This window comes from Pantherophis guttatus, chromosome 10 (genome assembly GCF_059756535.1).
Source record: "Pantherophis guttatus breed Tessera chromosome 10, ASM5975653v1, whole genome shotgun sequence".
In the NCBI taxonomy this organism is placed as follows: domain Eukaryota; kingdom Metazoa; phylum Chordata; class Lepidosauria; order Squamata; family Colubridae; genus Pantherophis; species Pantherophis guttatus.
In genome coordinates, this window is record NC_142072.1 from 4496243 (window position 1) to 4523613 (window position 27371).

Sequence of the window (27371 nt, forward strand, 5' to 3'; positions counted from 1 at the left end):
AAAAAAAAGGAGGGGGCGGGCTCAGAACGCTGTCTTCAAAGGAACTGGTGGGGTGACGTTCCAAAGGGGCCCCCTCGGCGACTCCGCCCTCCGCCCATTGGTGCGCGGCTGTCATGTGGCGCTTCCGAATGTTCGGGTTAAGGCGGAAACCGGTCCGTAAAGGGGCCACCTGTGGGCAGAAGTGGACGGCAGCCCCATTGGGTGAGTAGAAGGCGAAGGAGCGGGACGGGCAAGCAGACATAAACCTCCCCAGAAAAGGAATGGGACCGGCCGCCTTGTGAGCCCATGGACCGCGGATTGGACGATTCCATTGATGAGGCGGGGGGGGAAACTTTAACAGCTGAACCCCCTCCAAGGAAGTATGGAAACTAGTGGCTTTGGAGGGGAGGGTGGGGGAACGAAACCAAGGCAGGTTTATTAGCTTAAGTGAGCCTGGCATGACTCTTTTGCCCTTCGAAGAACTTTTCTGGGGGATTCTGGGAATTGTGGTCCTGGGGGGGGTTTGATTGCAGATGGAAGATGGAAAGGAGATGAGCCTCTTTAGGACAGCAAGTTTGGGGAAGGAGAATTGGAGGGAGGAAATCCATGGTAGACCCCATAGAGGGTCTGAAGATGCGCGCTGCTGACCTTCTTGGGGTGGTTCTCCAGATATTTTTGGACTACACCTCCCATAATCCCCAGTTTGCAAAGTTTCAAGCAGCAGGGATTCTGGGAGATGTGATCTAAAGGATCCAAGGGACATCTGGGCCCCCCCCCCCCGACACTGAGCCCTGCTAGAAAGAGGTAGAGGCTAGAACAGGGGTTCTAGCATGGGAATGTATGGACTTCAATTCCCAGAATTCCCGAGCTAACCATGCTGGCTCGGGAATTCTGGGAATTGAAGTCTATGGGGTCATAAAATTGACCACTCCTGTGATAGAAGGTGCCCAGGGCTGCTGATTCAGGAAGTCCATTTTCCCCAACATGATGCCTCCAAAGGTGGACCAGACTCGGTTCGTAACTTTCTAGGACAGGGGGTCAGCAACCTGTGGCTCTGGAGCCGCATGTGGCTCTTTCACCCCTCTGCTGCGGCTCCCTGTCACTCGAAATATGTGCCAATGTGTGACACCTACCGGCACACGATTTATTGAGCTTTTCAACCCCGGGTACGTCAACCATGGATAAATCCAAGAAAAGAAAAGTTTCAGAAGAAAACAGAACGTTTAATTCAACTACATACGCTAGTTTTGTGGCCGCTCAAGAAATAGTCAGGCACGGGGAGGATTTTTGTGGCTCCCGGTGTTTTCTTTTCTGTGGGAAACGGGTCCAAATGGCTCTTTGAGTGTTTAAGGTTGCAGAACCCTATGTTAAGTAATATATGTTGCGTCCCTTCCAGGAAGAATATACATCATTATGGCTTTGTTTGTTTATATCCCGCCTTTTATTATTATGTTTTCTTTTCTGTGGGAAACGCGTCCAAATGGCTCTTTGAGTGTTAAGGTTGCAGACCCCTGTTTTAGGAATTTGACTTAGCAAATCTGGAGTCAATGAGTGTAAATCAGTTTTTTTCAAATGCTTGGCTGAGGAATTCTGGGAAGTCCGCACATCTTAAAATGCCCCAAGTTGAGAAACACTGATGTAAATGATTTGAGACATTCATCCTGTAATACATCAGCTGGCTGGCTATGGAGATTCTCAGTCATCCAGGTCACAGTTGTCCCAAACGACCTTTTTTTCAAGAGGCAACTGGACTTTCTGGTTTTTCTTTGAAGACATTTTGTTTCTCACTCAAGCATCTTCTTCAGCTCTGACTGGATGGTGGGGAATGGAAGGATTTCTACCTCCTTGCAGACATCAGCTGGCTGTTTTGATGTTTTGGGTCCCAGATCCCATCATCCTTGCCAATTACTGAGGCTGTGTAACTGGACCAACGTTTTATCATGACGGAGCTGCACCAACAAAGGCAGTGGGATCATAGCTGTCAAAATTACTTAACTGGAAAGATCCCTGAAGGCCACCACAAATATAGCTTACCAGTTTATGTATAAATCAGTGAGTTTTTCTTTCAGGCTGCATCGAGTGACGTGGGTAGTTTGAAGGCTTCTGAAAGTTGGCCACTGACTTATAAAATATGAGGAAAGAGGACAGATTTTTTTTTTTTAATGTGCTAAGAATTGGTGGGTGATATTTAGCGCTGCTCTGTGTGATTTCTGTGCTTATTTTACAATAGTTGTAGCTGACCCAACAAAAACAGATTGTAGGTGGGATACCAAAAGCAATACCAAAAATAAAGCCATCAAACATTTTTTTAAAAAGCCCATCAAGAAACACAAAAGGAAATTCCATGCAATTATAGCTCCTGGGAAAGGGTGTTTTTTTTTTGGCCACGTGTCTTTCTGGAAATTCAGATATCAGCTGCATCCATTTGAAAATCCAGAGAGATTGTGTGTGCATTTTACAACGTAATGTTGAGATTTAGGATTGTCTGCGGAGATTCTCAATCATCCAGGTCACAGTTTTCCCAAAAGTGCTTTTTTCTATTTCAAAAGGCAACTGGACTTTCTTGAAAACATTTTGCTTCTCCTTCAAGGAGCTTCTTCAGAAGGGGGATGGGGGGGGGGGAATCAAGAAAGTCCAATTGCTTTTTGAAAGCACCTCTAAGAAGTTTAGGATCGTTACGTTAAAACCTTCAAATTGTGAAATGGGGTTTAACTCCCAAAGTAGTTACACGTTACTTAGAGGATAAGTTGCTTTCTCAATTTTCCACCCAGAATACTTACTTATTTACTTACTTACTTACTTATTTAAGCAATAGCCTTCATACTTTTGTATATACCTGCTTAGTAGGGCTTTTGCCCCCCCCCCCCCCAAAGCGGTGTTCTTTTTTATACAAAGTCAGCTTATTGCCCCCACAATCCGGGTCCTCATTTTACCTACCTCGGAAGGATGGAAGGCTGAGTCAACCTTGAGCCTGGTGAGATTTGAACTCGCAGTAATTGCAGGCAGCTGGCAGCTAAGTGCTACTTTAACAGCACTTTAGTCCGCTGCTCCACCAAGGCTCTTGGTGATCTCTGTAATCATGCTTAAGTTGGATCAAGCTCTATCTGAGTTAATTGAACTTTTCCCTACATAGGATTGCACCATAAATATTGCAGGGTTGCAGCATCTATGTTCTTGAATGCCTTCGTACTTGCTCTTAATATTTTGAACAAAAATGGATGTCGGATGACACTGCCTCAGAGTCTCAACTTTTGCTGTATTCCTCTTTTTTCTTTATTATATTTATTTCATTATATCTATTTCATTATATAAAATAACAAAGGAAAAAAATAGAAATGGGAAATTAAGGGAAGGAATAGGAGTGGGGGAAAGAAGCCCCCGCACTTTTTTTCTTTTCTTCTTTTCTTCTTTTCCCCAACTTTTTCTGAATTCCTTGTTGGTTGCTTCGTTGGCTTATAAACAAAATTTATTAGCCAAGCTATCTGTTAACTGATTTTGAGCAAGAAAATTGTCTACTTACGCAAGAAATAATTGCCAGACAAATAACTCAATTGCATAACAGAAATATTCCTAAATCAAGTAACCACAACATTTCTTTTAATCTTGTTTTACCAACAGCGATACTCCTTCTGAGTTCATATGCTTTCGGATGAAATTATTAGCTGGGAGAGAAGTCAGTCTTTCTACATTATTATATATCCTCTTCTGAGGTGTAAGGATGAAGCATTTTGTTGTTCCTTCAGAAATTGCTACTGTCTTTGGATGCCAAACCTGCAAATACATCAAGATTGCCACAAACTCTGTTACTCCATCCTAGCGTAACTTCGTACTGCTATTTAATGAGTCGGGTTTTCACATCCTTGCTGCCCCCGACAGAATGCGAGAGATAATCTGGTATATTTTCTCTCTCTGTCAAAATTCAGAAGAATGCCTTTCTCTAAGCCTTTCAATGATGTCTTAACTTAGAATAGAATAGAATAACAGAGTTGGAAGGGACCTTGGAGGTCTTCTAGTCCAACCTCCTGCTTAGGTAGGAAACCCTACACCACTTCAGACAAATGGTTATCCAACATCTTCTTAAAAACTTCCAGTGTTGGAGCATTCACAACTTCTGGAGGCAAGTTGTTCCACTGATTAATTGTTCTATCAGGAAATTTCTCCTTAGTTCTAAGTTGCTTCTCTCCTTCATTAGTTTCTACCCATTGCTTCTTGTCCTGCCTTCAGGTGCTTTGGAGCAGCAGTCACCAACTGGTGGTCCGTGAGAAAATTTTGGTGGTCCATAGAAAAATTATTTGCATTTGCCCTAAATACTATTTTTTAAAAAATTCATATTAGTGGTCTGTGGGATTTAAAATTATGAAATTAGTGGTCCCTGCGGTACGAAAGGTTGGTGAGCTCTGCTTTGGAGAGGAAGCTTGACTCCCTCTTCTTTGTGGCACCCCCTGAGATATTAGGACACTGCTATCATCTCCCCTGGTCCTTCTTTTCATCAAACTAGACATACCCAGTTCCTGCAACCGTTCTTCATAGGTTTTAGCCTCCAGTCCCCTCATCGTCTTTGCTGCTCTTCTCTGCACTCTTTCTAGAGTCTCCACATCTTTTCTACATCGTGGCGACCAAAACTGGATGCCGTATTCCAAGTGTGGCCTTACCAAGGCCTTATAAAGTGGTATTAACACTTCACGTGATCTTGATTCTATCCCTGTTTATGCAGCCCAGAACTGTGTTGGCTTTTTTGGCAGCTGCTGCACATGGCTGGCTCCTGTTTCAATGGTTGTCCACTAGGACTCCAAGATCCCTCTCACAGTTGCTACTATTGAGCGAGTTACCACATATACTCTACCTGTGCATTTTGTTTTTCTTGCCTAAATGTAGAACCTTACTTCCTGGAGACTTCATCTATATCAGGGGAGTCTGTAAACGTGGCAATTTTAAGATTTGGGGACTTCACCTCGCAGCATGGCTGGCGGGGGAATTCTGGGAGTTGAAGTCCCCAAGTCTGCAGACCCTTGCTCTATCATAACACCTACCATCTGGAACGGGCTTCCCCCGGAGTTACGAAACATCCAAGATTTACGCATATTCCGCCGTGCCCTGAAAACATTTCTATTCCAACAAGCTGGTCTGGCCTAACTCTCCCTTTTTAATTGGCTTTTAAATTGGGTTTTAAACCTCTTTAGATAAATTTGGATGTTTTTAATCTTTGAGCCTAAATTACTTAATCTGTTTCTTAATAGTTTTTAACTTCTATATGTATTTGTATTTATTATGGCTGTTCACCGCCCTGAGTCCTTCGGGAGTAGGGGGGTATACAAATATGAAAATAAATAAATAAATAAAATAAAATAACCCACATTTTGGAATATGAGCAGTTATAAGCACTCTATCCCAGAGCAAAAATTGGCACCGGTGCTGAAAAAAACAGGGTGGGGAAAACTCGCAATGGTGCCAGCTTCCTTCAACATTAGTTTTTCACTTGTCATTCCTCTTGTCATCACCCGTGTGGGCTGGAGACCTTGTTTGTGTTTCTGTTTTCAATTTGCAATTCGACCTGGCAATTGGCAAAGGTGCTGTTGCAAGCTTTCATTCCTTTTTTTTTGTTGTTTTTGCTGTCCGCCCCTTGGGTTTTTGCAAGCTTCCTGCCATTGCGTCGTGTGCTTCTCCGCTGTAGAGTTATGGACTGGTTTAAATGCGTATTGGGTAAGCTGCACTCGCTCTCAGATGCCGCTAAAGTTACCTGCTCCGTCGATTTATTGATTTTTGCCCAGGTGCTACATTTTCAAAGAGGGAAGCCGGCATGCTGCAATGTTCCCCTTTCTAGGGAAATCTTGGCTCCGACGTACGCCTTGTTTTTCTGCGAGTCCCACGGGGAGGTGGAGGAATGGAGGCTAGTACCCCAGCTGGCAACCACAAAGGAAGGTTTGTACGCTGTGTGCCTGGTACAGCTGGCCTCGTGGGCATCTCCTTTGCCATCTGGGGCCTCTTAATTAAAGCCGGCGATTAAAGAAAAACAGGCTGAGACATAGGAGAGGCTGATGCTCTTTTGCCTTGTTTTCACCAGGCCCGGAATGGGGAAGGATGGGGAGGCAAAGAATTTTTTTGTTTTTAATTTGATTTATATGCCGCCCTTCTCCGGAGACTCAGGGCGGCTTACAATGCGCTAAGCAATAGCCTTCATCCTTTTGTATATTTATACAAAGTCAGCTTATTGCCCCCACAATCCGGATCCTCAATTTACCTACCTTAGAAAGGATGGAAGGCTGAGTCAACCTTGAGCCTGGGGAGATTCGAACTTGCAGTAATTGCAAGCAGCTGGTTTTAATAACAGGGTGCTTTAGACCACTGTACTACCAAGGCTCTCTTTGGGAAGCTTCGAAGGAAAGGCACAGAATGTCCCCTCTCCGAGCCCGCGACTGGCTGGATCTGAACACGGCGCCTTGATCCCTGACCCAAAATACAGGTGGTCCTAGACTTACGACCGAAATTGAGCCCAAACATCTCTGTGGCTAAGCAAGACTTAAGTGAGGTTTGCCCCACTTTCCGTGACCTCTCTTGCCGTCGTTTTTTGAAGGGAGGCACTGCTGCTGTTCAGTTACTAAGCCCGGTTGTTAAGTAAGTGAATCTGGCTTCTCTTATTGATTTGGCTCGGCTGAAAACCACAGAAGGTGATTATGTCACACACACAGACATAACCAGGGTGGATTTGATTTAAATCGAGTTGATTTAAATCACGATTTAAATCATGATTTAAATCACTAGTAAAAAGGCTTGATTTAAATCCACTCGATTTAAATCATAATTTTTAAAGAGCAGCTGTCATCTCTGCTCCTCCTTTGACCCACTGTTGACTCACCGATAGTCCCAGTGTTGCAGAATACACAGCCTCCTGCTCCATAACTAAGCTCCGTTTCATGCTGAATAAACTAAATTATTTATGTATCTTAAATAGAAAACGATCTTACGATAGATTTTTACCCCCAAAGTTTTTTATTAAAATAAATTCGATAAAAATCCGATTTAATTCAAAAAAATCAGATTTAAATCAAAAAAATCTGATTTTTTTTTAAATTTTTTTAAAAAAATCATTGATTTTTATCCACCCTGGACATAACACACCAGGATGTTGCAACCTGTCATAAATAGGAGTCAGTTGCCAAGTGTCTGAATTCTGATCACATGATCATGAGGATGCTGCAACGGTCGTAAGTATGGAGCTGGGATGAAATCTACTTACCTTCCCTATCGGTTCGGAAGTGCGCGCGTACCATCATCACATCCAATTTTTGACCCTCTGTGCATGCGCAAAGCCTTCTCCAGCATGCACAGAGGATCAAAAACAGGTTATTTCCTGGTTAAAACCAGGAAGTAACGATGTCCAGGCAGGTGAGTGGAGCCGTGTGCTGCTACCGCTACCAGTTCGCCGAACCACACACCGCCGCCGCTACCGGTTCGTGCGAGCCGGACAGAACCAACAGGATTTCACCACTGGTATGGGGTCCTCGGTGCTCTCTCTGAGCTTGGTGGTGTTCTTGCTGATGTTTCATTACCCAAATAGGTAACATCATCAGTGCTAGGAGGAAGGAAGGAGGGGGACCGTGGGATCCTTGGTGCTCTCTGAGCTTGGTTCTTTTCTTGAAGATGTTTCATTACCCAACTTGGTAACGTCATCAGTGCTAGAAGGGAGTGGAGGAGGAGGAGGAGAATGACTATGGGGTCCTTGGTGCTCTCTGAGCTTGGTGTTGTTCTTGCAGACGTTTCATTACCCAACTAGGTAACCTCATCAGTGCTAGAACAAGCTAAGACCAGCACTGATGAGGTTGCCTAGTTGGGCGATGCAACGCCTGCAAGAAAACCACGAAGCTCAGAGAGCACAAAGGACCTATAGTCCTCCTCTTCCTCCTTGTCTTCCTCCTCGTCCTCCTCGTCTTCCTCCTCTTCCTCCTTGTCTTCCTCCTCATCCTCCTCATCTTCCTCCTCTTCCTCCTCTTCCTCCTCGTCCTCCTCGTCTTCCTCCTCGTCCTCCTCGTCTTCCTCCTCGTCCTCGTCCTCTTCCTCCTTGTCTTCCTCCTCGTCCTCCTCGTCTTCCTCCTCCTCCTCCTCCTCTTCCTCCTTGTCTTCCTCCTCCTCCTCCTCCTCCTCCTCCTCTTCCTCCTTGTCTTCCTCCTCGTCCTCCTCTTCCTCCTCGTCTTCCTCCTCGTCATCCTCTCCTCAAACCCCACTCCATTCCAACATCGATGACGTTACCTAGTTGGGCGATGCAACGCCTGCGAGAAAACCCACCAAACTCAGAGAGCACCAAGGACCTCTCACGCCAACTCTGAGCTGCAAACATCCCCCCTTTATTGGCCGTCAGCGTGAAAAAAAACGGTCGTAAGGATTTCTCTTCCGTCCTGTTGTAACTTCGAATGGTCAGTTAAACAAATGGTTGTAAGTCCAGGGTTACCCCGTATCCTATTGTTTGCCCGATCTTGCCCTTGTTTGCTTTGCTTCTTTCCTTCCTTCCCTTCTCGGCAGCAGAGGTCAAAGGGCAAAGGGGTCCCAGGCTTTGAGGACCGGGGGAAGGATTGACTTAACTTCTGCGTTCTGTAGGTTTCCCAACTCCGTTTGTTTCTCTTTCCCCCCCCCCCCACACCCTCCAAGCTATTGAGCCTTCTCCTTATCCGTCGGTTCCTTGCCCTCTCCCCCACTGCCCCCTTTGCTGTTTACGGCCCCTGCCCTAATCCACCCCCGCCAGCTGAGTTTTCCCCCCAATTCCTCGAGAATGCTGTTATTTTCTTCCAGCTGCCAAAGGAGTGACTCAGCCCCATACCAAATTCCACGTCTGGGGAAGGAACTGCCAGGCACCGGCGGAATCCGTCCCCGTGGATGTGGCAGTTCGGGGCAGTGATGGTAATTTTCTGGGAACAAAAGTGGGGGGGGGGTCCTTAAGAACGATTAATCAGCCAAACGACTTGCCTCCCAAGTGCTGCAAGCTTGGAGGTGTTTTTTTTTTTTTTAAAGTAGAGATTGGATCTGTCTGAAATTTTAGAGGGTCTCCTGCTTGAGAAAGGGGGTGGACTAGTTGACCTCCAAGATCCCTTCCAAGGTCCCTTGTTGTTCTGTTATTTCTCCATGCGGGTTGGAATGTCCGCTTGGGATTTCGTGTTGTTCTCCGGATTCTTTCTTTTTTTTATTGAAAAGTTTTGCAAAGAAAATTCCCCCCCACAATATTCCCCACACCCTTTGTCATTCAAAATATGTGTCGCAACCGGCAATGTGCGACACCCCGCCAGAACACAATTTATTGAGCTTTTCAACTCCCTGGTAGGCCAACCATGGAGAAATCCAAGAAAAGAAAAGTTTCAGAAGAAAAACAGAACGTTTAATTCAACTACATGTGCTAGTTTTGTGGCTGCTCAAAAAATAGTCAGGCACGGGAAGGGTTTTGTGACTCCCGGTGTTTTCTTTTCTGGGGGAAACGGGTCCAAATGGCTCTTTGAGTGTTTAAGGTTGCAGAACCTTAAACACTCAAATATGTTGCGTCCCTTCCAGGAAGAATATACATCATTATGGCTTTGTTTGTTTATATCCCGCCTTTTATTATTATTTTTACAAATGACTCAAGGCAGCGAATATATCCCACACACCCTACTCTCCTCCTCTTTTCTCCATAGCAACAACCCCGTGAGGTAGATTGGGCCGAGAGAGGGGGACTGGCTTTAAAGTCCCTCTAGCAGGCTTTCATGCCTAAGGCAGGACTAGAACTCCCCCTCTCCTAGTTATTGACCCAAAGTCACCCAGCTGGCTTTCATGCCTAAGATGGAACTAGAACTCACCATCTCCTGGTGGTTGACCCAAAGTCTGGCTTTCATGTCTAAGGTGAGATTAGAACTCACCATCTCCTGGTGGTTGGCCCAAGGTCACTTCCACCTGGCTTTCATGCCTAAAATGGGACTAGAACTCACCGTCTCCTGGTGGTTGGCCCAAAGTCACCCAGCTGGCTTTCATGCCTAAAATGGAACTAGAATTCACCGTCTCCTAGTGGTTGGCCCAAAGTCTCCCAGCTGGCTTTCATGCCTAAGACGGAACTAGAACTCACCATCTCCTGGTGGTTGGCCCAAAGTCACCCAGCTGGCTTTCATGCCTATGGTGGGACTAGAACTCACAGTCCCCTGGTGGTTGGCCCAAAGTCACCCAGCTGGCCTTCATGCCTAAAACGGAACTAGAACTCACCATCTCCTGGTAGTTGGCCTAAGGTCACAGCCAACTGGCTTTCATGCCTAAAACGGTACTAGAACTCACCATCTCCTGGTAGTTGGCCTAAGGTCACACCCAACTGGCTTTCATGCCTAAGGTGGGACTAGAACTCACCGTCTCCTGGTGGTTGGCCCAAAGTCACCCAGCTGGCTTCCATGCCTAAGGCAAGACTAGAACTCACCGTCTCCCACTTTCTAGCCTGGTGCCTTAACCACTACACCAAAGTGGCTCTCTAGTTATATGCGCTCCTTACTGGGGTTTGGAATTCAGCACCTATGGCTTTTCATCGCTGGGGAAGCCGACGTGATGCGTGCGACGCTTTCTCTGTAGATAAGTCCTCTTTATTTGTTCACCCACACAGCACAAGTTGCACCAAGATATCTTTCTGGCACATCTGCTAATTAAGAGTAATCGTAAACAGCGATGAAGACTTGATACCCTGACGGTACCCCAGCGTGCCTCTCAAAGGGCAACCTGCCTTTGGTGAATTTCACAGGTTGCGCTAGGGTTAAAACACACACCTGTTGCATTACGCAAGGCTTATATAACTGTCTCTTGCTCGGAGGAATCGGCGATCTGGAGCTTTGTGTTACGGGACGGTGTTGTAACCTGCTCATTGGCTCGTCTGGCTGCGGCCGCTTTCAGCGGAGAAGGATGGTCCGATAGTTGGCTCATCCCCTTTCATTCATGAATTGTGACATTTTCACACCTGGTAGGGTGTGACAGAACCTGGCTGTACACGGCGGTGATTGGCCGACACCTCTGACATCACAATCGCACCCATTCCTGGATGACTGGCTGTGTGAGGGGTTTTTTTTTTTTTTTTAATGGCAGGGTTTACACACACACTGCAACGCCGAAGGAAGGAAGTGAACACCGAACATTCGGCATTCCAGCTGCTGATATATAGGCCCGCGTGAGAAATTGGGAAGGTGGGAGAAGAAAGCATAATCTTATTTTTTTTTCCCCCCCCAGAAGATCCCAAGTAAACGGCCTGTCTTGCCTATTTAAGGCCAACACACCTTCTGAGTTTGGGGTGGTACTCACTTCCTTTCTCTACTGGTTCGCAAATGTGAGCGCGCGTGTGCATGCTTCGTTCACACGCACCACTTCCGGCCCATGCGCCCGACCTCAAAAACGTGCTTAAATAGGACGGCACTACCAGTTTGCCTGAACCGGCTGAATCCCACCTCTGTGTGAGGCCGTAGTGTGTTTAGACTAGTGTAGTGATGGCTAATGTTTTTGCCATCGTGTGGCAAAAGCGGGGGGAGCGTGGCGAGGTCGCCCATGTGTTGGCCCACACCCATAATTCAATGTGCCCCCCCCCACTTTTAGCACATGATGGCACAGTGGACCCGGTAGGCCCATTTTTCACACTCCCCAGGCTCTTAGAAAAGCCTCTGGAGCCTGGGGAGGGCGAAAACGGCCTACCCCCCCCTTCCGGAGGCCCTCCGGGGGTTGGACTAGAACAGGGGTGGGCAAATGTGTCTCTTTTACAACCTGTGGACTTCCATTCCCAGAATTCTTGAGACAGCCAAGGTGTCTCAGGAATTCTGGGAGTTGAAGTCCACAGGTTGTAAAAGAGACACATTTGCCCACCCCTGGACTAGAAGATCTCTCAGGTTTCTTCCAACTCTATTATTCTGTATACTTTATGTCGAGACGATCCCCATGGGGATCTTTTTGATTGAAAACCCAATGAATTAAAATAATCCTTCAGGATCTTTTTCCAAACCAAAATAGTTATTTGCTCTGGTCAAAAGCCATGTGGTAGTCCTCGACTTAAGAACAGTTCGCTTAGCGACCATTCCAAGTTACAAAGGCACGGAAAAAAGTGACTTACTTATGAATGGTTTTCACACGTACAACCGTTGCTCGATCAGGGGACCAGAATTCGGATGCTTGACAACTGGTTCATATATTTAAGATGGCCGCAGCATCCCAGGGTCACGCAATCCCCTTTTGCGACCTTCTGACGAGCAAAGTCCATGGGGAAGCCAGATTCACTTAGCAACCGTGTGACTAAATGCGCAATTGCAACGCTTCCCTTAACAACCGTGGCAAGAAAAGTTGTACAGTTGACCCCAAATTCGCTTTAACGAATGTTTTACTTAGCAACAGAAATTTAGGGCTCCGTTGTGGACATAAGTCGAGGACTACCTGCATTCGGTCCACTGTATAAAGCCGTGATGGCGAACCTATGGCACGTGTCCCACAGGTGACACGTGGAGCCATATCTGTGGGCACGCGAGCTTTGCCCTAGCTCAGCTCCAGCGTGCACACATGCACCAGCCAGCTGATTTTCGGGCCTTTCAGGCCCACCGGAAGTCGGGAAATGAGCCATTTCCGGCCTCCGCAGGGTCGGTAGGGAAGGCCGTTTTCGCCTACCCCAGGCTCCAAAAAAGCCTCTGGAGCCTGGGGAGGGCGAATAACGGGCCTACCAGGCCCACCGGTAATCTTTTTGCCGTCGCGTGCCAAAAGTGGGAGTGCGGAGGGGTCGTGCATGCATGCACGGGGTGCGGGGGCTTTGAATTATGGGCATGTTCGCGCGCAACCCTCCCGTGCTCCCCCCCCCCACTTTTGGCACGTGACAGGAAAAAGGTTAGCCGTCACTGGTATAAAGCCTCGAATTGCTTTCCTGTCACAGGGCCCAGCAGCGCCCGAGCTGTAGCTACCCCTCCATGAGGGAGTATACGCCCCTCTTAAAAAGTTGATTCCTCTTCATTTGATCGGGACTCGTGAACCTAAGGGGGTGAAGAGCCGAGGCAGCGTGCCAGGTGTTGAGAAAGGCCCCTGTTTGTGTAGTGGTGAAAAGAACACAATCCCTCTTTTCTTAGAACTGAACTTCACGGGTTCCGATGAAATTCCATGCAGGAGATCTGGGGCAAATGTATAATTCTAGCAGCGTTCCCTTTGCAAATGGAAGTTCTGCTGATGGGTACTAATTCAGCCAAATTTATTTAATTCATTTTATTCGATTTTAAATTTTGTATATCTATGTGTTTTATTTCATGGCTGTGCACCGCCCTGAGTCCTTCGGGAGTAGGGCGGTATAGAAATTCAATAAAATAAATAAAATAAATAAATAAAATAAATGGGAAGAATCGTTCAACCCGAGAATCATGAAGCATTATTTTAGGGCAGTGATGGCTAACCTTGCAATGTCCCAGGGTCAGGCCCTTTTGCGAACTTCTGACGAGCAAAGCCAACGGGGAAGGCAGTAGCAAAGAGAAATTTGGGGTTCGATTGTGGTTGTAAGTTGAGGACTACCTGTATGAAGTCTGGCAGTTTTCTTTTCCAAACCGCCTTTGATCATTCCCGCTCCTCCTACCTCCAAAACTTCTCGCTTCCCCTTATGCCCCGCCAAACCTTGCCATGGGGGTACCCAGATTTCTCCTTAAAGACCAGCTTTGTGGTGCCTGATGTATTCCAGAAATGGCATTTCAGAGGAAGGTTGATCTGCTAGCCAAGAATTCCTGTCTCTGGAGGAGATGATCTTCTCTGGGAAAAAAGTAAGTTCATGTAGAGGAGAAAGAGAGAGAAAGAAAGTGAAAGAAAGAAAGAGAGAGAGAGAGAGAGAAAGACAGAGAGAAAGAGAGAGAAAGAGGGGGAGAGAGAAAGAAAAAGAGAGACAGAGAGAGAAAGTGAAAGAGGGAGAGAAAGACAAAGAGTGAAAGTGGGAGAGAAAGAGGGAAAGAGGAAGAGAGGGAAAGAGAAAAACAAAGAGAGAGAAAGAGAGGGAGAGAGAGAAAGAGAGAGAGAGAAAGAGAGAGACAGAGACAGAAAGGGAAAGAGAGAGAGGGAGAGAGAGAAAGAGAGAGAGAGAGAAAGAGAGAGACAGAGACAGAAAGGGAAAGAGATAGAGGGAGAGAGAGAAAGAGTGAAAGAGGGAGAGAGAAAGACAAAGAGTGAAAGAGGGGGAAAGAGAGAGAGGAAGAGAGGGAAAGAGAAAAACAGAAAGAGAGAAAGAGTGAAAGAGAGAGGAAGAGAGGGAGAGAGAAAGGGGGAGAAAGAGAGAGACAGAAAGAGAGTGAAAGAGAGGGGGGGAAAGAAAGAGAGAGAGAAAGACACAGAGAGAAAGAGACATCTGTCCTTCCATCCTGTTTTCCTTGCTCCCCAGACCTCGTGGTGGGTGAAATTTTAAGCATCTTGTTTAGCCTGTACCCCTTCACCCAGCAAGCCTGGTGGGGGGGGGTGCTCCTTCTGCTTTCCTCCCACCCCCTCTTCTGGACTGACCCCTCCTTTTCGTCCTCCAAAGGCGGAGTCAGTTTCCCCAGCGTTGTTTTAAGCCAGCCAGTGATTGTAAGGCAACTCGATCCCTTCATCAGAGAAAGGCTGGATGCCGGTTAGTTGACACCGGGTGAGTTGTCCTCTTCTTCTCCTTGCAGCAGGATCCCCCCCCCACTCCACCTGAGGTGAGACGAGATCCGACCTTGCACAGGGGGAAATTTGTTGAGGGTCTTGTTTGGGGAAGGGTCTCCGCTCTGGGCAGAGATGCCCACCGATCTCTCTCTCTCGCTCCCTTCGCGAACTCAGGGGGAAAAAAAGGGGGGAATCCAAAATACATTTCTCTCCGTCTCCTTTGCGGGATGAGGGGTGGTCTCCGCCGCAGAGATGTCTTGTCTTAAATTTCTTTGGGGTTTGTGAGGAGAGGGAGGGACAGTGCCTGGGAAGGGTCTTCCAGGCTGTGAAACTAGACCACCGAAACTTCTGTTCCTAAGTAGCCGAAACGCGGCTGGGGAGAGAACTGGGGTGGGGGGCTTTCTCCCACTGGGGGAGGGGGTGGGAAAAAAAAGAGAAAGGCAATCTGGCAAAAATTGTGGGTGTTGCGGATTGCACCTTCCCTTCCCCCCACCCCAGGAGGGAAATTCGTGGCAATTGTACTTTTTTTTTTTTTTTTGTGGAGAGTTGAAGAAGAGAAGTCAAAATAGATGGAGAGAGACGTGAATTACGAGTTACGGGCTAAGACGGGGGTTGTCCGTACTTGGCAACTTTAAAACTTCAACTGATGGACTTCAACTCCCAGAATTCTGGGAGTTGAAGTCCACAAGTCTTAAAAGTTGTCGAGGTTGCAAGCCTCTGAAGTTGAAGCTTTCTCCCCTTTCTGTGACCAAATGTCCTTTGGTCCACTCCTGATGATGTCCTTGGTCCCTTCGTCCTGCCTCCTCCCGCCCAGCCTCAAAGGAGTGGACAATTGGGGAGAAGAATTGGGGGGCTGAGATGGAACTCCTTTGAGGATTGCTGCTGCTGTATTAAGCGATGCCCCCTCCCCTTGTAGGGCCAAGGAGTCCTTCAGGAGCTACGTGGTCCTTATGGAGTATTTAACTGAGACAGAAGAATGTAAGTAAAAGTTAGGAGTTTGGGCCACGCCGTCCGTCCTTCTGCCTCCGAAATCGCCTCCTTCATCTCGTCTCTCTTTCCTTCTGGAACGGTTTCATTCCTTTCTCTTCCTCCCTTCGCAGGCTCCCCCAATTCCAGCACCATGGATGCCCGGCCACTCTTCCAAACCTTGCTCACGCTGGCCGAGGATAACGTGGCGTTCTTTCAGAACGTCCCCACCGAGACCGGCCAACGTTTCCTGGCCACCTTCACCACCATCCGAGAACACGCCCGGTGCCTTGAACCGATGCTCGACCACTTCTCCGCCATCTACCATATCTTCGACCTCGATGAGCACACCCCGGCCAACGGCTACCGCAGCTTGGCCCAGACGGTGCGCTGCTGCGTGGCTCACATCATCCACAAGAGCCGTTACGTGGCCGCCAACCGACGCAGCATCTTCTTCCGTACCAACCACAATTGCTCCGAGCTGGAAGCGTACTGTGTGGCCTTGACTCAACTCCGGGCCTTGGTTTACTTAGCTCAACATCTGCTGACCCAGAACCGCCCCGGGTACCTCTTCAACCACGAGGATCGAGGCCTCTCGGAACAGTTTCTCCGGGAATACGTCACGATGCAGAAGGGGTGTTTTTACGGGCGCTGCATGGGCTTTCAGGTAAGGATTGGTGCGGCGGCCATCTTGCAGAATCGGGGAGGTGAAACCCACACACCCTAGAGGGAAGTGTCAGGTACATATAGAGAGAGAGCCTTGGTGGCGCAGCAGACTAAAGTGCTGTTAACTAGCACCAGCTGCCTGCAATTACTGCGAGTTCAAATCTCACCAGGCTCAAGATTGACTCAGCCTTCCATCCTTCCGAGGTAGGTAAAATGAGGACCCGGATTGTGGGGGCAATAAGCTGACTTTGTATAAAAAAGAACACCGCTTGGGGGGTGGCCGAAAGCCCTACTAAGCAGGTATATACAAAAGTATGAAGGCTTTTGCTTAAAAGCATTGTAAGCCGCCCTGAGTCTCCGGAGAAGGGCGGCATATAAATCGAACCAATAGATAGATAGATAGATAGATAGATAGATAGATAGATAGATAGATAGATAGATAGATAGATGATAGATAGATAAAATTTATATTTCACTGATAAAGAAATAAAGGGAGACTTAATCAGCGAAAATAAATTTGGTATAAAATGGTTTGTCGTAAATGCGACCGCATGAGGGCTCCTGGATTGGAGCTGAAGGGCGAAAAGGAAACAGTAGGCTCCCTCCCACATGTTGGGGTAGACCAGGTGCCTCGATAGAAAAACACTTTATATATATATAAGTTTTTAATAAGAGATTGGATAACTATTTGTCTGAAGTGGTGTAGGGTTTCCTGCCTAAGCAGGGGGTTGGACTAGAAGACCTCCAAGGTCCCTTCCAACTGTGTTATTCTATATAATTAGGATTATCATATATGTATGTATGTATGTATGTATGTTTGTTTGTTTGTTTATTTGTTTGTATCCCGCCTTTGTTACTTTTACAAATAACTCAAGGTGGCAAACACATCCAACACGTCTTCCCTCTCCTATTTTCCCCATAACAACAACCCTGTGATGTGGGCTGGGCTGAGGGAGAGAGGCCCAAAGACACCCAGCTGGTTTTCCTGCCTAAGACAGGCTAGAACTCACCATTACCTTAGTGATTGGCCCAAAGTCACCCAAGGAGCTTTTTCATGGCTAACCCTAAACAAAGAGAAGAAGCAACCTGGAATTAAGGAGAAACTTCCTAAAAGTGAGAAAAATTAACCCGTGGAACAGCTTGCCACTAGAAGTTGTGGAGGCTTTTAAGAAGAGAGGTGCTCCATCACTGGCGGGTTTTAAGAAGAGACTGGACAGCCACTTGTCTCAGATTATATGGGATCTCCTTCTTGAGCAAGGCGAGTTGGAGTAGAAGACTTCCAAGATCCCTCCCAGCTCTCTATTCTGATTGATTTTAAGCTCTTTGATCTCACCCCCAGCTGAATTTTTTTTTGAAGAAATTGGACTTTGTTTTCCTGCTGCTGACACATTTTTGGTGGCCTTTTCCCAGTCTGTTTGCTTTTTCTTCTTTTTTTTTGTCTGTTTTTGGAACCTGTGGAAACACGAGACTGGGTGAGGAAATAAAGTAGTTTGCCCGGAGGGCCAGAATAGTTTCCCGGAGGGCCAGAAACATCCTGAGGAAGTCAGTGTTATTTTATTATTATTTATTAAACAAATTTATGCAGCCGCCCAACTCATACATAGTGAGAATGCTGATCGCTGAACATTTAATTCTACAACAGTGTTTTTCAACCTTGGGCCCTTTAAGAGGTCTGGACTTCAACTCCCAGAATTCCCCAGCCTGGCTGGCTGGGGAATTCTGGGAGTTGAAGTCCAGACCTCTTAAAGGGCCCAAGGTTGAAAAACACAGCTCTACGGACGTCAGAACTCATGTTATTTATTATCAGCTATTCATCTCCACCCCTCCCAACACAAAGACACAACCCGAGTTGCCTCTTGAATTCGTTAAAAAGGACCCTTACGAAGCCACAGCCCATCGTCATAGCTGTCGTCTTCCCTGTCACCAGACTGCAGCGGTGACCTTGCTGTTTAATTTTTTTTTTTTTTCTTCCCACTTTCCCGTACAAGCTGCAGCCGTGACCAACCGGCCTTGAACCAGTCAGGCACGTTCCTGCATTCTCCCCCCTCCCACCTCCTGTCTCCAGCTCTTGCCTGTCACTCTTGCAGCAGCCTTGCTGGAGCTATCCGGTGGCTATTGCCCTTTGCCGATTGTGGTGACCATAACACCTATTGCATAGCTGCCCTTTGTGTCTCGATCCGTGCACACTTCAGGATCTCATGGCAGCACGACCGAACGCAATTCACATTGCTAGTTTCTGGGCAAAATCTTATTTCACTTGTACTTCAGAAAGCTCAAAGTGCCCAAGGAGCTGCTGATCCAGTTCTCCAGAGGAATGATTTGAGTCTGTCATCTGCACCTCCATCACTGTCTGGTTTGGCTCTGCCCAACAAGACAGACGCAGACTTCAGAGGATAATTAGAACTGCAGAAAAAACAATTCCTACCAACCTGCTTTCCATGGAGGACCTGTATACTGCATGAGTCAAAAAGAGGGCTGTGAAAATATCTACACACCCCTCACATCCTGGACATAAATTGTTTCAACTACTACGCTCAAAACGACGCTATAGAGCACTGCACACCAGAACAACTAGACACAAGGACAGTTTTTCCCCGAATGCCATCACTCTGCTAAACAAATAATTCCCTCAACACTGTCAAATTAAGACTGTTTTACTATTCTTCTTCTCATCCTTACAAGAACCTATCTCTTCCCACTTATGGCTATATCCATGTTGCTTGTATCTCTACAACTTATATTGTTTTTATTGTTTTCTAGTATGATTTGATTGCTTATTTAGTATCCTATGACTATCACTAAGTGTCGTATCTTATGATTCTTGATGAATATATATTTTTTCTTTTACACTGAGAGCATATGCACCAAAGACAAATTCCTTGTGTGTCCAATCACACTTGGCCAATCAAAAATTCCATTCCATTCCATTCCATTTTTCTTTAATCCATTCCATATTATCTTTATTCTATTCTATTCTATTCTATTCTATTCTATTCTATTCTATTCTATTCCATTCCATTCCATTCCATTCCATTCCATTCCATTATATTCCATTCCATTTTTTCTTTATTCCATTCCATATTATCTCTATTCTATTCTATTCTATTCTATTCTATTCTATTCTATTCTATTCTATTCTATTCTATTCTATTCTATTCTATTCTATTCCATTCCATTCCATTCCATTATATTCCATTCCATTTTTTCTTTATTCCATTCCATATTATCTCTATTCTATTCTATTCCATTCCATTCCATTCCATTCCATTCCATTCCATTCCATTCCATTCCATATTTTCTCTATTCTATTTTAATTTTGCATTTTATGTTTTAAATGTTATGTCTTATAGTACGCCTTATTTGAATTGTGATGTTTCTGACACGAATAAATAAAATAATTTTAGTAGTAAGTATAAATTCAGTTCTGGAGCCGGTGTTGAAACGGCAAGCAGGATTTGGGTGGTCATGAAAAAAAAATAAATGAAACCAGGATTGCTGGCCACTTCTCATGTTGATTCTTGGTCTTGCAGTTTGCTCCTTCGATCCGGCCTTTCCTGCAAACCATCGCCATCAGCCTGGTCTCTTTTGGGGAGAATTACAAACGTAACACCTCCAGCATCGGTGAGTATCAGGACTCAAGTACTCATCCTACAGTAAGAGTTAAATGATGGTTGGGTTGCCCTTGCTGATCCTTCCCTTCCCCTAATGCAGGAGTCAGCAACCTGTGGCTCTGGAGCCACCTGTGGCTCTGGAGCCGCATGTGGCTCTTTCACCCCTCTGCTGTGGCTCCCTATCACTCAAAATATGCGTCACAACAGCCAAAGTGTGACACCCACCGGCACGCAATTTATTGAGCTTTTCAACTCCCCGGTAGGCCAACGATGGAGAAATCCAAGAAAGCTTTCAGAAGAAAACAGAACATTTAATTTAACTACATATGCTAGTTGTTCAAGTTGCCATGAGCAGGAGGGAGGGAGAACTGAAGTGAATTAATTAGGGCATCTTTCGGAAACTTGACACTAGTTTTGTGGCCACTCAAGAAACAGTCAGGCACGGGAAGAGTTTCTGTGGCTCCCGGTGTTTTCTTTTCTGTGGGAAACGGGTCCAAATGGCTCTTTGAGTGTTTAAGGTTGCAGACCTCTGCCCTAATGTGAGGCGGTCCCTACAAGAATCCTAGCCCCCCAAGTGCATTAATGCCCCTGGGCATTAGAAGTGCATTAATGCCACTGGGGGAAAAAGCGGTTCCCCTTGCATTTTAGGCCTTAGAAGTTTGAACTTGCTTCTTGAAATATATGGGTAGTTCTCGAGTTATGACCACAATCGTTAAGAAACATTTGGTTGAGACGTTCGTTAAGGGAGTTTTGTCCCGTTTTACGACCTTCCTTGCCACAGTTGTTAAGAGAAGCACTGCAGGTGTTAAATTAGTAACAGAGTCTTTAATTGAATCTGGCCTCCCCGTTGACTTTACTTGTCGGAAGGTTGCAAAAAAAAAAACTGATCACGTGACCCCGGGACGTTGCAACCGTCATAAATGTGAGTCAGTTGCCAAGCATCTGAATTTTGATCACGTGACCGTGAGGAAGCTGCAGTGGTTGTGTGAAAAACGGTCCCTTTTTTTTCCAGTGCCGTCGTAACTTTGAATGGTCACTAAATGAGCTGTTGTAAGTCAAGGACTACTGCCTGTCCTCCACTTACAGACACAGTTGGGATTGGAATTTCCACTGCTAGGCAAGGCTATTGAGTGAGTCACATCCAATCATATCACCGTTTTGCCAAGTGTTAAGTGCAAGTGCAAGTGTTAAGCAAGGCACGTGGTCGTTAAGCGAATCCAGCTACCCTCAGTGACAATTTCTGTGTGAGATCAGCTTTTTAATTGTCCTTTTCCCTTCCTCTGGATCGGGCAGGAAGCCTTTTTGATCTTGATCTCCCTTCTTTCTTTCCTTCCTTCCTTCCTTCCTTCCTCTTCTCTGTTTCTATATATTCCTCCCTCTCTTTAATCTTGTTCTCCTTCCATCCATCCATCCCTTTTCCTTCCTTCCTTCCACTTCTCTGTCTCTGTCTCTGTCTCTATCCTTTCCTCCCTCCCTCTAATCTTATTCTCCTTCCTTCCTTCCTTTCTTCCTTCCTTCTTCTCTGTCTCTATATCTATATCTTCCTCCCTCCCTCTAATCTTGTTCTTCCTTCCTTCCTTCCATCCATCCATCCATCCATCCATCCATTCATCTCTTCCTTTCCCTTCCTTCCTTCCTTCCTTCTTCTCTGTCACTATCTCTTCCTCCCTCTAATCTTGTTCTCCTTCCTTCCTTCCATCCATCCATCTCTTCCTTTCCCTTCCTTCTTTCCTTCCTTCCTGCAGGAGTGGCTGCTGGCTCTCTCTTCATGAGTGGGAAGTTCGCCATTGACCCTGAACTGCGAGGATCAGAGTTTGAACGCATTACTCAGAACTTGGATGTCCATTTCTGGAAGAGATTTTGGAACCTCACCGAGACGGAGTTGCTAGCGGTGAGTAGTCCTGCTGGGAAAAAAGGGGGTCCCTCACCGGAACCCCTCCAGCAATATTTTCTGGGTTGGGGGGAAATAAATCAATCAAAAGAAAGAGCAGATCTGAAAGAGGTTCATAAGGATACACAAACATTGTTTATTGTTTATGTTATGGTTACTATAACTTTTACTATACAGGTTGACTTACACCCACAATTGTGTCCCAAATTTCTTTTGCTAAGTGAGACATTGGTTGTGAGTTTTGCCCCATTTATGACCTTTATTGCCACCGTTGTTAAGTGAATCACTACAGTTGTTAAGTGAGTAACATGGTTGTTAAGTGAATCCGGCCTCCCCATTGACTTTGCTTGTCAGAAGGTCACCAAAAAACGATCACATGACCCCGGGACACTACGACCGTCATAAATACAAAACCAGTTGCCAAATGTCTGAATTTTGATCATGGGGATGCTGCAACGGTCGTAGAAGTGAAAAATGGTCATAAGTCATTCATTTCAGTGCCGTTGTAACTTTGAACGGTCACTAAATGAACTGTCGTAAGTCGAGGACTACCTGCAAGTGTCAGGTCAAACAAGTGTCCTCATGGACAGACAAGAGGAAAGACAGGAGATATCTGAAGGACCTAATCTGGTCCCTAAGGGACGCGGTGGCTCAGTGGCTACGACGCTGAGCTTGTCGATCGAAAGGTTGACAGTTCAGCAGTTCGAATCCCGAGCGCCGCATAACAGGGTGAGCTCCCGTTACTTGTCCCAGCTTCTGCCAACCTAGCAGTTCGAAAGCACGTAAAAAACGCAAGTAGAAAAATAGGGACCAGCTTTGGTGGGAAGGGAACAGCGTTCCGTGCGCCTTTGGCGTTGAGTCATGCCGGCCATATGACCACGGAGACGTCTTCGGACAGCGCTGGCTCTTCGGCTTTGAAACAGAGATGAGCACCGCCCCCTAGAGTCAGGAATAACTAGCACATATGTGCGAGAGTAACCTTTAGCTTTACCTTTAATCTGGTCTCTTGTTACTCAACAAGTTCTGTACGTTGAATCCTTATGGAAAGATATCGGATATTTGAAGGGAGGCCAGTTTTTAATCTCTGTTTTATCTTGTCCTCTCATTGCAGTCGCTGGCCAGCATGGCTTCCTCTCAGGTCCGGATGTCCCGAGCCTTGCTGGTCCCACCCCATTCCTTCGAACTGCCTCTGGTTTCTAACCCCAAACTGACTGTTACCATCACACCTCCGGTGGCCCACACTGGGCCAGGAGCCGTCCAGATGAGGCTCATTTCCCACGAGCTGCGTGAAGGACAGGTACGGACAGGTGTGAAGGCCCAGATCCGCCCGCCCTCAGCGGAACCAACAGGCTGAGCAATCGCTCGTTCCAAGCATGTTGATGAAAGCAAAACTTATCATTGGCAAACAAGGAAACCTCGTGCCCAAGGCAGGAGATGGCTTAGAACAATGTTGGCGAATCTTTTTGGCACCAAGTGCCAAAACGGGAGCAGGCGCATGCATGCCGGAAACCAGAAGAGCAGCCGCCTGGTTGACCAGTGGAACAGCTTGCCACCAGAAGTTGTCGGGTGCGCCATCACTGGAAGTTTTTAAGAAAAGACTGGACAGCCAACTGTCTGAAATGGTATAGGGCCGTGATGGCGAACCTATGGCACGCGTGCCACAGGTGGCACGTGGAGCCATGTCGCCTGGCACGCCAGCTTAGCTCCGGGAGTCTCTGGAGGCTGGGGACAGCAAAAGACATCACTTCCTGTCCAACTGGAAGTTGGGAAATGGGCCGTTTCGGGCCTCCGAGGGAGTGGGGAAGGCTGTTTTCGCCCTCCCCAGATGCATAGAGAGGATCTGGAGCCAGGTGAGAAAGAAAAACGGGCCATCACGTGCCAATAGTGGGGGGGGCAGGGAGGGGTCACACGCGCATGCACGGGGTGGGGCGCATAGAATTATGGGTGTGGACACACGTGCGCGCGAACCTCCCCTGCCCCCCCCCTTCCTGGCACGTGATGGCAAAAAGGTTAGCCATCACTGGTATAGGGTCTCCTGCTTCATTTCATTCATTTCATTGATTGGATTTGTATACTGCCCTACTCCCGAAGGACTCAGGGCGGTGAACAGCCACAGAATAAAACAGATAAATACAACATTTAAAAACAGAATAAAACCGAATTAAACAATTTGGCCAAGACAAAACACCCAATAATGTTATAAACAAATATATTGTTTATAATATATAAACGGGGTTCAGCAGGGGGTTGGACTAGAAGACCTCCAAAGTCCCTTCCAGCTCTATTCTGATTAAATCAATCTTCTGTGTTTTCCTCCTTTGCAGCTCGCCAAAATGCTTCCCAGAAACAGGTGCTCAAGTTTGTCACAAGATCCCTGGGGAGGAAGCAACGAGAGGCCTGCTCTAAGCCTTGTGGGATCTAACCCTGCGATCTGTTTCTTCTCTGTAGGATAGTGAAGAATTGCTGAAATTGATGCGACCGGAAGGAACGCTGGCCCTGGAGCTACCCTGGAAATCCAAGACCCTGCCCCGTTCTCCCTACCTCGTGGTGCATTTTCACGGAGGGGGTTTCGTAGCCCAGACTTCCAAGTCGCACGAGCCCTACCTGAAATCGTGGGCTCAGGAATTGGGGGCCCCTATCCTTTCTATCGACTACTCGCTGTCACCCGAGGCTCCGTTCCCACGAGCGTTAGAGGAATGCTTCTTTGCCTACTGCTGGGCCCTTAAAAACTGCCACCTCCTGGGTAAGGATTTGGGGGGGCAGCCCCTCCCTCCAGGGGAGGCACAAGAGGACAAATCAATGCAGGTAGTCCTTGATTTATAACTACAATTTGGCAAATTTCCCCCCCGGAGCAAGGCCGTTAAGTAAGTTTTGCCCCATTTTTCAACGCTTCTTGCCACTAAGGGGATTAAGTGATGTTAAGTGAATCTGGTTTAACATGGTGGCTAAGGGGCTTCTCCTTTGACTTGGCTTGTCAGAAGGTCTCAAAAAGGGGATCATCGCGTGACCCCGGGACACCGCAACCATCATAAGTACATGCCAGTTGCCACGCATCTCAGTTTTGACCCCCTGAGTCCGAGGATACTGCAGTGGCCATAAGTGTGAACATGTTAACGACGGGGATGCTCTCTGACAGTCCTTTAAATGTGTGAAAAACGGCTAAAAGTCAAACTTCTTCAGTGCCTCATCCCTTCGAGCAGTCAGTAAATGAATGGTTATAAATTGAGGACTACCTGTAACGTTTTAATTTATTTTCTATTGCTTTCGAAATAATAACAGAAAAAAGAAAAGGAACAAAATTTACCATTGGTCAATTACAAAAGGCAGATTTACTCGAAACAGCTTACGTCCCACGACGATAGCTCGAAACTCCATCAAACATCCACATCTGCCTATCCCAGGTTCTTGCCAAATCCAGCCTGAACATCTGGCTGGCTGTGCGACAAACCATAGTAATAATTAGGATAGAGAAAAAGCAAAGAGGTTTAAAAACAAGTGGAAAAAAATGCAACAAAAATTAGTATCATAAGACAGTATGATACTAATTATCCAAAATTGGTATACAAAAATTTATACACACATACATACATACATATCTATCTATTTTTAGAATAGTTTGGAACTTGTATTTTTAGAATAGTTTGTAATATTTATCTTATCTATATTCTATATATACTTTTACCTGCTGCAAACATTGTTCAAGTACGCCTATATTTCTAATGCACTTGATAGTTATATGTTTCTTTAACCTACTGTATTTTATATAAATGAGTCTCATATTTCATTATATTTGTCCAAACAAGTCTACTTCTTTTGGGAATCAGTTCATAGCTTGGCCACCTATAAGTCAGTAATTAAAAGTGGGGGAGTCTGGGAGACATCTACAAACGGGGGGATTTTGAATGTTGCCTTTTTTTCTCCAAGGGAGACCCTGAGAGAATTTATCTTAATTTTGTACCTGTGTGTCTGTCTGTCTGTACTCCAATCTTAAGATTCATCAGTTTCAGGTGTGCTTCTTATCCTCAAAACAGCTGAGGAGATTACAGCCATAGTGGCAATACTTGGAATCACAAGGTCATGCCCACCATTTTAGTTTTGGACCTGCAAACCACAAACAAACAAACACACAGACCGCAAACCATTAAACATACGATGAACGATTGCAGGAACTGGGCAAGGCTAGTCTAGTGAAGAGAAGGACCAGAGGAGACAGGATAGCAGTCTTCCAATATTTGAGGGGCTGCCACAGAGAGGAAGGGGTCAAACTATTTTCCAAGGCACCTGAAGGCCAGACAAGGAATAATGGATGGAAACTGATCAAGGAGAGATTCAACCTGGAAATAAGGAGAAATTTTCTGACAGTGAGAACAATCAATTGAATAGCTTGCCCTCAGAATTTGTGGGACTTTCATCACTGGATTGCCATTTGTCAGAAATGGTGTAGGGTCTCCTGCTTGGGCGGGGGGTTGGACTAGATGACCTACAAGGTCCCTTCCAACTTCTGTTAATCTGTCATTTCGTTTCTCTGCTTCTCTCTCTTCGTCGCCACCATCCCGGTTCTGACTCCTCTTCCTTTCCGTCCCTCGGCAGGCTCCACAGCACAAACGGTGTGCCTTGCCGGGGACAGCGCCGGCGGCAACCTCTGCATCACCGTCTCCATGCGCGCCGCTTCTTTTGGGATCAAGATGCCGGATGGGATCATGGCGGCCTACCCCGTCACCCTCTTGGAGGCCGCCGCCTCGCCCTCGCGCCTTCTCACGCTGCTGGACCCGCTCCTGCCTCTCAGCGTCTTGTGCAAATGCCTCAGTGCCTACGCAGGTGAGGGAAAATGGGGAGAGGGGGGGCTCCCACGTTTAGGGAGGTGGGACAAGAAGGGACCAAGATGGGTCTGGCAACAGAAAACCAGGCATCTGTGTCGGAACTGGAGGAATTTAGGAAGGATTGGACCCAGTTCAAGATGCTGGTTGTCTGTCTTATACTCCGAAAAATACGGTACTTCCCCTTCCTCACTTTTTTTTTTTGTCTCCCAACCCTAAGGAATGGAGTCCGAGCAGCCAGACGACTTGACCTTGGAGAAACTGGACCCCATGAACATGATGCGCCATAACACGGCCCTCCTCTTCCGAGACTTGCGCCTGGGTGCGTCCGCCTTGGTTGGCTCTTTGATGGACAAGACAGGCAAGCACAACAGGGCAGGTGCAGGAAGTGGTAAGAAGGGGCTCATTCGGGCTCCAGGCTGCCAAGCTCCCCTGCTTCGTCTACTCCTGCCTTCCTCTTCTTCGCCTTCCCGCGGCAGACGTGGCACCAGCTCTGAGAAACCATCCGGGCTCCCTATGGCGTCCCGTAGCCGGCTGGTGCCGATGCTCCCAAACGCCTTACTAATTCCAGCACTTGGTAGGACCTGTCCTTTTCTCTCGCCGAAATGAGGCACCGCTGCTTTCAAAACTCAGGGCATTGTAACTACACGGGGGGGGGTCGACTAAATTGTTCATTTTGCGACCATTGGAAGTTGCAACGGCACCTCAAAAAAGCAACCCGTGGCCGGCTTTTCACACTTACGACCGTCGCAGCATTCCCCGGGGTCACGTGTGATCAAAATTCAGGCGCTCGGCAAAACCGGCGTGTGTTTGTGACTGTCGCAGTGTCCCCAGGGTCACATG

The 27371-nt window shown here is 46.8% G+C and overlaps 1 protein-coding gene and 1 long non-coding RNA gene across 20 annotated transcripts in view; one reads left to right on the forward strand and one right to left on the reverse strand.

Annotated features, from left to right (window-relative positions):
• Nucleotides 1-3: 3 nt before the first annotated feature.
• LIPE (lipase E, hormone sensitive type) overlaps nt 4-27371 on the forward strand; it is a 29477-nt gene continuing 2109 nt past the window's right edge. The window contains exons 1-11 of one of the 19 annotated variants that reach the window (XM_087876819.1): nt 11046-11147; nt 13649-13727; nt 14474-14575; nt 15494-15555; nt 15678-16210; nt 19740-19830; nt 21566-21711; nt 22823-23008; nt 24160-24454; nt 26302-26529; nt 26749-27105. In XM_087876819.1, coding sequence (XP_087732945.1) covers nt 15528-15555; nt 15678-16210; nt 19740-19830; nt 21566-21711; nt 22823-23008; nt 24160-24454; nt 26302-26529; nt 26749-27105 — 1864 coding nt within the window. In that variant the 5' untranslated portion in view covers nt 11046-11147; nt 13649-13727; nt 14474-14575; nt 15494-15527. Of the gene's footprint in view, nt 360-5879; nt 5899-11045; nt 11148-13648; nt 13728-14473; nt 14631-15493; nt 15556-15677; nt 16211-19739; nt 19831-21565; nt 21712-22822; nt 23009-24159; nt 24455-26301; nt 26530-26748; nt 27106-27371 lie in introns of those variants that run through there. The other 18 variants (XM_087876827.1, XM_087876829.1, XM_087876831.1 and 15 more) reach the window with 18 other exon arrangements.
• On the reverse strand, nt 10535-10811 carry LOC132712436 (uncharacterized). The gene is made up of 2 exons (XR_009623093.2): nt 10737-10811; nt 10535-10609 (listed from the first exon to the last, which is right to left on the reverse strand). It is a non-coding gene; the product is annotated as an uncharacterized LOC132712436 (long non-coding RNA).